The sequence below is a fragment of the Ammodytes marinus genome, assembly GCF_949987685.1.
Source record: "Ammodytes marinus genome assembly, chromosome: 20".
Lineage (NCBI taxonomy): Eukaryota > Metazoa > Chordata > Actinopteri > Uranoscopiformes > Ammodytidae > Ammodytes > Ammodytes marinus.
This window is the reverse complement of record NC_137224.1, coordinates 3,117,056-3,127,055: the sequence shown is the minus strand read 5'-3', so window position 1 is coordinate 3,127,055 and position 10,000 is coordinate 3,117,056. Positions and strand designations below refer to the sequence as shown.

At 40.3% G+C, this 10,000-nt stretch overlaps 1 protein-coding gene across 1 annotated transcript in view; it reads right to left on the bottom strand.

Moving 5' to 3' along the window:
- The window catches only part of myo1d (myosin 1D), a 119,418-nt gene that overhangs the window by 60,270 nt on the left and 49,148 nt on the right, over window positions 1–10,000 (bottom strand). The window contains exons 12-16 of the mRNA XM_080048770.1: window positions 6,055–6,125; window positions 4,782–4,856; window positions 3,869–4,001; window positions 3,230–3,396; window positions 824–1,031 (exon numbers count right to left, since the gene is read on the bottom strand). Of these exons, the coding sequence (XP_079904896.1) occupies window positions 824–1,031; window positions 3,230–3,396; window positions 3,869–4,001; window positions 4,782–4,856; window positions 6,055–6,125 (654 nt within the window). The remainder of the gene's footprint in view (window positions 1–823; window positions 1,032–3,229; window positions 3,397–3,868; window positions 4,002–4,781; window positions 4,857–6,054; window positions 6,126–10,000) is intronic.

The window sequence follows — 10,000 nt, the reverse complement described above, 5'->3', positions numbered from 1 at the left end:
TCTGCGTCTAACAACTTTCAAAGAGCTGTGTGGGCGATAACACTCACCCTGAGAGACTAAACGCTAATAATACAGGATTCAGATTAGCTCTGAAAATACCTCAGTGCTTGTAGAGCTTCTATAAAACATTTGAGTAGAGTCTAGAGTTGCTATGGTCTCCGAGGGTTTGATTCATATTCAGAACAAAGTGCTGGAGAATCTCTATTAGGACAAAACTGAGGCCTTGTAAGTTAACCAAAACATCCTCATAGGCTGGTTTGAAAGCCAGATAACAGTTGTTGATGAGTACGGAACTTGCACTTTTATTTGATAAATATTTTTTTTATTGGAGAAGTTTCTTTTTATAAATGTCTAAGAAATATGTTTATACATTTGATTTTTAGTTTTAATTTAATGTAAACCATCACAGACAGTTAACTTAATTTTAACTGCTTTATCTTGCATTGTTCCTGTTAACTGAGAAACCAAACCAAACCGAACAGTAGCTTATGTACCATTACATACCGAATCGTAGTAATCTTGCGTTGAACCTCTTACCTTCTGCAGAAAGAGGACTATCCGGCCCACCATGTCTGCCCTGGTGTCTGTCTGTGTGTGTGTGTGTGTGTGTGTGTCTGTCTGTCTGTCTGTCTGTCTGTCTGTCTGTCTGTCTGTGTCTGTCTGTCTGTCTGTCTGTCTGTCTGTCTGTGAGTGTCTGTCTGTCTGTGAGTGAGTGAGTGAGTGAGTGAGTGAGTGAGTGAGTGAGTGTCTGTCTGTCTGTCTGTCTGTCTGTCTGTCTGTCTGTCTGTCTGTCTGTCTGTCTGTCTGTCTGTCTGTCTCTTACCTTCTGCAGAAAGAGCACTATCCGTCCCACCATGTCCGTCCTCTGCTCCTCCAGACTGAAGAGAGTGCGAGGTGTTCGGATAAAGACTTTGGTTTTCCCGTAGGCCGAGTCCTGGTGGAAGCCGCAGCCCTGCATCAGGCGCTTCACCGCCTCCATGTCTGACGGCAGGTCGTGGTTCGGCCACGTGAACTCAGAGATCATCTTGTATCTGGAAGAGGGAAGAAAAATGGCGGTATTAGGAAATGCAACAGAAGAAAATACAAAATAAATGTGTTGTGTTGTAGCGAATGTGTTAGCTACCACTACTACTGGGTGAAAATTGATTTTTTTTTTTTTTTTTTTTTTTTAAGATATTTTTTGGCATTTTTATGCTTTATTGACAGTGTAGAGACAGAGTTGAAATGGGGCAGAGAGGGGAGTGACATGCAGAGAACGACCGCGGGCAGGAATCGAACCCGGGTCTGCTGCTGGCCGAGGCCCATGGATGGGACGCCTTACCAACTGAGCTAAAGGTGCCCCCCAAAAATTAAAGTTTTTGAAGGTGTAAAATAACCTCCTTTTTTTTGCCACAGAAATACCTATTGTATCTGGAAGGGGAAAGAAAAATGGTGGGATTAAGAAATGTAGAAGTGTACAGCGGAAAACAAATACTAAACAAATGGTTATCTTATACAGTATACACCACATTTAAGCAGGAGGGAGCAAGATCTGGATTACTGTTGTCTGTCTGGTCACTTGTGAATTTGAAAATTTCTCATAGAATGTATTAGGTTTTTCATTAAAAAAAAAGTGACCCGTGAACTCGGAGATCATCTTGTATCTGGCAGAGGTAAGAAAAATGGTGGTATCACGAAATGCAACCGAAAAAAGGCAAAAAAAATATTTTTTTTTGAAGCCAGTTTAATATAAGTTTTGTAAATATTATTGTTTGGTGTTTTATGAGAGCACCTAAGGGTTGTGTAGGCAATCATGGGAATGACGTACGTGTGTGTGTGTGTGTGTGTGTGTGTGTGTGTGTGTGTGTGTGTGTGTGTGAGTTTGTATAATGCACTATACCTGCTTAAAATGAACACTTTAGCATTTTCTGTGATGACATTAGTATGCTTATTTTGGCATTAAAACGTCACAGAGCAGCTAGCACGGATGTCAACTATTTTTTTTTATTAGGTTTTTTTCCCCCTTCCTTTTCATATCACATTATATTTTAAGGAAGGCCCTGGCAGACTGTAGTGCTATATATCTTCTTAATTACTAAGCGGGTATGGGACCTTGCTCTAGGCACACTGCCATGGAAATCCTATCATTAAAAACATGAAAAAGTGGGCGACATTACGCTGTAGTGCACCTGCAGCCCAACACAGGAGCTGAGGGCGCCAATTACCCTCTTAGGAGTCTCTCTTCATGGCTATAATTCGATTGAGATATGGGACCTTCAAAGAGCTTTTAAAGTTTTTTTCTTTTTATTCTGCACCGCAAACCTTATGTTTTTTAGACATGCAGAAGCCTGTTATAAGAGAGACAGCACTGCTACAAAATTATATCATGAACATAATGAAATATAGAATATTAAGGCAAGGAAACTTAATGTACGGCTTTAAGGGTAGTCACAAAAACTGAGTTTCTTCTAAATGAGCTTGTATGCGTTTGTTAGTTAGTATGTGACCATCAGTGCAAAGAATGCTATTTGTATATAGTTTTCCTAACGCCTTTGTTTTAGGTACGTTCACCTGGGAACTACAGCTGGCTTTGTAAAAACACTACCGCTTTTGTCCAAAGGGGCCGCTAAAATTAACACAACGTGAAAGTTCCTCGGAGCACCTTTAACAAACCCTTTTTCACCACAGAAAAACTTTCATGTAAAAGATTGTGAGGCTATTCCAAAAAAGCAGTGTTTTGGAGAACTCTGTTTTCTAAGATCCAGAGATCTAAGCAGTGTGTGTGTGTGTTAACAGATTGCAGTGCTGTGTCATTTCCCAGCTGTTGTAATACTGAAGACCAAATACAATGTAGAGGGAATGGAGTGAGAGGTTAGAATGTTACGTAATGTTTTTAGTTTCATTAACTAATAGTCTTTCCACTGTGACGCTGTTTACAAGGGCAGTGGGCTAATGATGTGACAGCTGGGGATTGAGAGCAGGGCTACAAGTGTGTGTGTGTGTGTGTGTGTGTGTGTGTGTGTGTGTGTGTGTGTGTGTGTGTGTGTGTGTGTGTGTGTGTGAGTGAGTGAGTGAGTGAGTGAGTGAGTGAGTGAGTGAGTGAGTGAGTGAGTGAGTGAGTGAGTGAGTGAGTGAGTGAGTGAGTGAGTGAGTGAGTGAGTGAGTGAGTGAGTGAGTGAGTGTGTGTGTGCGTGCGTGCGTGTGTGTGCGGTCGTGCGTGCGTGCATTTATGTGTGTTTTAAGTGTGTACCTCTGTAGGAAGCGCGGGTATGTCTGTCTGTAGGCGAACCCGGCGCGTCTGACCCTGACGTTCTCCAGCAGCCCGAGGTATTCCACCTGGTGTCTGCAGCGCTCCTGTTCAAACAGCAGAGGAGACTTCACATCGTTGGGCTTGATGCAGCGCACGTAGTACGGCTCCTATGGAGAGAAAAACAACAGGTTAACAACAACTTTAAACTGCATTGAACTTAATTTTGTACTCACTGTACTGTCTAGATTCAGTTGTTGTGTGACTCTAAGAAAAAAAAAAGCTGTTGCTATGGCCTCGCCTAACGGAGATCCCAATAAATCAAAATTTTAAAAAAAACATGCAGGACTGACTAAAAGAAGTCCTTTATAGTTGTCTCATAGGAGGAGAGAATATTATCTATTTAACTAAGTATTTTATTTACGCAGCATTTTCCCATTAAAAATGTCCCTAAACTTTATGCTGTAATTATATACTTGTCATACAGATTATGATCCACAACAATCTCTAAACGACATTGAAAGAGGGTTGGATTTGAGATGTGGGCAAATTGTGTTATTGCGTGTGCCGTGTGATTAGCCTCACTACTCTAGCCTTAGATTGAATGCTTGTCTAATGGTCTATCAGTCCCGGTTCCCTCACCTTGCAGGCCAGATTCTCCACCAGTGAGATCATGGAGTTCTTGAAGAGCGTAGCGGCCGTCAGCGGTCTCTTGGTGACTTCAGTGATGCTCAGTTTGCCCTCTGGCCACATGCCCTTCAGGACCGGGTTAGAACTGGATGGAGAGAAGAAAATAACTTGAAAGGTATTGTAGAAAATGGTAGTTGTATGAGATTTATAGTGTTTTTGGCTTTCAGACATCATGAAAGAGGTTTGTGTATTTTAATTTAGCCTCTGTATTCAACATCAAACACTAAACTGCTGTTTCTATTATTTCAACGTGCATGTAACATCTGTTTTTAATGTATAATAAAATAATTTAAAAGGAGAATAATTATGTTAACATTTTCATTCCCTAATATTGAAAATCCTATCGCAATTGTAATATGAGTCATTCAGTAGTTTTTTTTCCAAAATTGTGCAGCCTTAGTTTGGATTGGGACCTATGCAAAGAGTACACTACAGGTGGGGAATTACCAGACTTCACATTTACAGCTCTGGAAAAAATGAAGAGACCACTCCAAATGTTCAGTGTCTCTCGTTTTACTATTTATAGGCATATGTTTGAGTAGAATGAACATTTTGGTTTTATAATATAAACTACTGACAACATTTCTACCATATTCCAATAAATTTGTTGTCATTAAGAGCATTTTCATACAAAGTAATGTAGAGATGAAGATTTAAGAAAAATCCAGACTGGTCTCTAATTTTTTTCCAGAGCTTTATATTCAGCGAACTGAAGGAACAAGTTGTACTCGGCCGGTGCTGTTTTGTCTAGACGCCTGTCGTGTGTGTGTGTGTGTGTGTGTGTGTGTGTGTGTGTGTGTGTGTGTGTGTGTGTGTGTGTGTGTGTGTCTGTCATGTTATCAAAGTGCTGCTAGAGGTTCAGTACCTGTTGTACAGCAGCCGTTTGAAATCCTGGAACAGAGTGTCTTTGTTCTTATCAATGAAACCCACCACGGAGTAGCTGTGAAGAGAGGGAGAGGAGGGTTAATACGTGCACCAGACAGACAGACAGACACAGACAGACAGACAGACAGACAGACAGACAGACAGACAGACAGGCAGGCAGGCAGACAGACAGACAGACAGACAGACAGACAGACAGACACACACACACAAAAATGTCATGTTCGATCAAACTGTCTCGAATAAGTCAAGTCATCACTGGTTGTTCTGTCTTTACTCTCCATTCTGATCAACAAATCAACGTCTTGATCAGGTCTGCAATCCTTTTTCTGTATTACAATGCTTCCACATGATTGTCTGCTAACATAAAAGCATTAATAAGCAGGTCGGTGTGTACCTAGTAAAGTGGCCACTGAGTGTATAAAATATGGTTTAATTCCCTATAACTAAAGGCTTATCTTGTTAATCTACACTTTCAGTTAAACTGTTAGTGTGCTGTTAGTGATGGTGAAGCTATACATAACATGGCTGCTGCACACCCCACTGTGAGTGCCCCGTCTAAGTGGCTCAAGGATCAATCAAGCCTCTCACACACACACACACACACACACACACACACACACACACACACACACACACACACACACACACACACACACACACACACACACACACACACACACACACACACACACACACACACACACACACACACACACACACACACACACACACACACACACACACACACACACACACACACACAGCTCTTCAGTCCCTCCCCTGGGTGGCACACACACTTATCCCTTCACCAATGGGCTCTACTTGCCCCTAAGAGGACTTTTTAGGGGTTTAGCATTTGTGATTGAATCATTTGAATGATGTCCAAGTGCTTTGGGGAGTTAGAAATGGCACAGGGGTATTTTGGGGACGTCATTTAATGAAGAAGACTGTGTTGGTTTGAGGGGAGTGTGTGTGTGTGTGTGTGTGTGTGTGTGTGTGTGTTTAAGTTTTGAGTGTCCTAGATTAGAGTCCTAAATTAGATTTAGATTTTCAATTAATTAAAAATGAAATCAAATGTACTAAACAAAATAAGCAATCAAAAGGAAGTATGCGTCCTTATTCAGATAAAACCTCTGTAAAACATGTGACTCACTCTGAAGCATGAATATGTCAAAATGTGCAAACGTGAGAAAGAGCCTGAGTCACCAGCCGTAAAAGCTTTCGCTGAATAGACTAAAGGTTGAGGTACTTACACCACGTCTCCGGCATAGTGTCTGATGCGGAAATCTCTGTCAAACTCCAAGGATTTGTCCGTGGGTGAAAGCTAGAGAGAGAGAGAGAGAGAGAGAGTGATCACACAGACACACACACCGCACAAGCAAATACCCACACACACACACAGTATATAAATATAATGTTCATAATGTATATATCGTTTATATTGTGTATTGTCTGAATATTTGGACTTATTGTATTGTATTTGATGCTTTGCTTTGGCAATATTGTTTTTTAAAACTTTCATGCTAATAAAGCCCATTTTTAATTGAATTGAGAGAGAGAGAGAGAGAGAGAGAGAGAGAGAGAGAGAGAGAGAGAGAGAGAGAGAGAGAGAGAGAGTAGTAGAGTAAAATAAAAAATAAATTATCTAGAAAATGACATAGATTGAGACATCAGCACTAACTACGATAACTGTACGTATTAAAAAACCCGTTATCTAAGCTGTTTTTGAGTCTTAAAGCCATGGATTCTTACCAGTCAATGTGATCCCTTCTGGTGCCTTTTTTATGTCTTATATAACACACTACGGAACTTTCACTTTCTGCCTTTTCAGATGAAATTTCAAAACTTCATTGCCTCAGCCTGAAGTTTTCTGGCTTCACTTTTGCTCATATTAAAAGATGTCAAACTATTTTTTTCAAACAGTGTCTCTGAGATACTGAACATGATAGATGATGGATGTTATAGCTCAGAGCAAGCAGTTATTTTGCTTCTGTCGGACGGACGGAGTTACAAAAATATGGCTCTGAATCTGACTTCCATATGCACATTTGTTATAATCTCCCTGAAGTTGCAGATGCATGTGTGGCTAACCCACATCTCTGAAAAAGGTTTGGGTACATTTTCCGAAATTTAGTTTCAAACTGATTGTTGGGTTTCTTAATAATCCCTTTTGTAGTAATCACCCTATGCAGGTTAAACCAAATGCTATGAATCATTTGAAACACATGGACACACAGACACACACATGGACAAACAGACACACACACATGGACACACAGACACACACATGGACAAACAGACACACACACATGGACACACAGACACACACATGGACAAACAGACACACACATGGACACACAGACACACACATGGACAAACAGACACACACACATGGACACACAGACACACACATGAACAAACAGACACACACACATGGACACACAGACACACACACATGGACACACACACACACACACACACACACACACACACACACACACACACACACACACACACACACACACAGACAAACAGATGCACCATCAGACACACAGACACACACATGGACACACAGACAAACACACAGACAAACAGACACACACATGGACACACAGACACACACAGACAAACAGACACACACATGGACACACAGACACACACATGGACACACAGACACACACACAGACAAACAGATGCACCATCAGACAGACAGACAGCCTGCATCTGCTGGAAGCCCAATGCCCCTCATCCATCACAATCAGTTACACTCCAACACACACACACATCTTGGCTTTATCATTATCACCCTCAGCCTTATGTTACAAGTGGGTGTGTGTGTGTGTGTGTGTGTGTGTGTGTGTGTGTGTGTGTGTGTGTGTGTGTGTGTGTGTGTGTGGGGGGGGGGGGGGTGTGTGTGTGTACGTTTTTTTAAATAATTTTATAATATAAATATCTCTTTGTTTTGCACAGTTGGACAAAAACACATTCTTTGACTATATACACGCTTATGTAAGAGGATTTTTTTCACCATTTTTATAGACAAATAAATTGTCTAATTGAGATTAAAATTTAAGTCAAAACCAGGAAAACACAACATAACTATTGCCCTTTCCTATAAAAATAACTGTAGAACGATACATTGAACCCCTATGCTATCCCAGTAGCAACGCTCTTGATGCTAATTCAGACAGTAAAACTCAGTGACTGGCTGCTTCGGGGGCCAAATAACTACATGGTAAAATAAGCAGATATAGCGACTAAAAAATAGCAAATTCAGCTGTTTCCAGGGACCCACTAAAGGTTGCATACGAATACATGTGCAGTGGCCAGAAGCATGATTTTATATTCAGGATTAATCTCATGGTCCATCAAAATGTCAGACCACAATAAAAGAAATGCTGAGGTTCACAATATCCTAGTAAAAGGTCATTATAATGGTCGTCAAGATGCTTGTTTTGTCCCACAGCAGACGATAAACCCTAGACAATAGATGTTCAATATAATAATGACATGAGATGGAGAAAAGCAGTGAATTCTTACATCAGAGAAGCTGGAACAAGAATTGTTTGATTAAAAAATTACTCAAATAATCAATTATTTATCTATCTATCTATCTATCTATCTATCTATCTATCTATCTATCTATCTATCTATCTATCTATCTATCTATCTATCTATCTATCTATCTATCTATCTATCTATCTATCTATCTATCCATCCTATCCATCCATCGCCTTCATATCACTCTTTATTATCACTGAAAATGTATTGTCTATAATAGAATTACTGAATGCCACATAGCCTTTCACAGGAGATGTAGAACAGCAACAAGATAGAACGGTAGAACGTTTACAATTAGAGCAAAGCAGGTATATAATGCCTGAACTAGTAGGGTGGGCTTGCAGAGATTTAAATAAGAAGTACTGTGAACAGAGTGAGAGAGACGAGGTGAGAAGGTGAGAGACCGAAAATAACAAGAACATTGTAACACAAAGGACTGACTGTATCAGATACAAACAGCAGCAGAAACACCGTGTTAATGTGACAGGAAGCTTCAGCACAAACACACAACACTTTAACACCTTTAGATGTTATTATAAACCATCTTCTCTGACTCACATTCAACCTCTTTCTGAAAAAGATGTAGTGCTGTTTGGTTTGTGTTTCTGTTAAAGCTGTAAAAACGGTGAGCTATGTCTTCGTTTGGTTCCATTGGGTAGTTGATTGTAGCTGAGAGTTTAAAGGAATACTTCACCCATACGGAACCAGCATTCTATCATTATAAAATAACTATTATAATATAATGAATGAGGTTTTTCTTCCCTCAGTCTTCCCATAGTCTTCCCTTGGCCCAGCTGTCCTGTTAATCCTAACCCTTACTGTGATGTCACAAGAAGGAAACTGTAGGGTTAGACAGTGAGACCATAAAACACTCTTTCTGCCTTTTCTCAGGCTAGGATGATCCGATTTCATTTTATTTGTTGCACATTTAAACTAAATAGGATCTCCGAGTTCAATACACCTTCATATTCTAACCGGTGAAGTAGGCCTTTAAGACTATAATCAACTCTATTAAAAAAAACTTTATCAATCACATAGTGACAGACAATTGCCTACTGTACTGTTAGTGGCTCAAACAACATAAAAACAACATAAGACCCACATTAAATAACACTAAAAGTTCAATGAAACATTACAAATATGTGTGGGGTGAAAAAAAAGTATTTTTTTGGCCAAAGGGACTCTCTCTCTGTCTCCACTTTTTATTGTCTGCTTCGTCGATTATTTCACCACCACCTCAGTCGGCCCCTCCCTCACTCTAACTCTCCCTCCTGCACCTTCTGCTAAAAACACTTTCTACAGAAACACTGTGTGCCACCTGTGCCCCTTCTGCTCTCTCTCTCTCTCTCTCCCTCTATCTCTCTGTCTCTCTTTCTCTGTCTATCGGTGTGTGTGTGTGTCTCTCTGTCTCTGTCTGTATCTCCCTCCCTCTCCCTCTCTCTCTCTGTGTCTCCCTCCCTCTCTGTATGCCTCTCTCTCTTTCTCTGTCTCTCTCTCTCCCTGTACTAATTTATATTTGTTTCTTATTTCAACTTATTTATACAGCTAAATCATTAAGAACAAGTTCCTATTTACAATGGCCACCTAATAGGCAACAACAACACCCACTAAAAACGGAAAAATTTTACCTAAAATCCA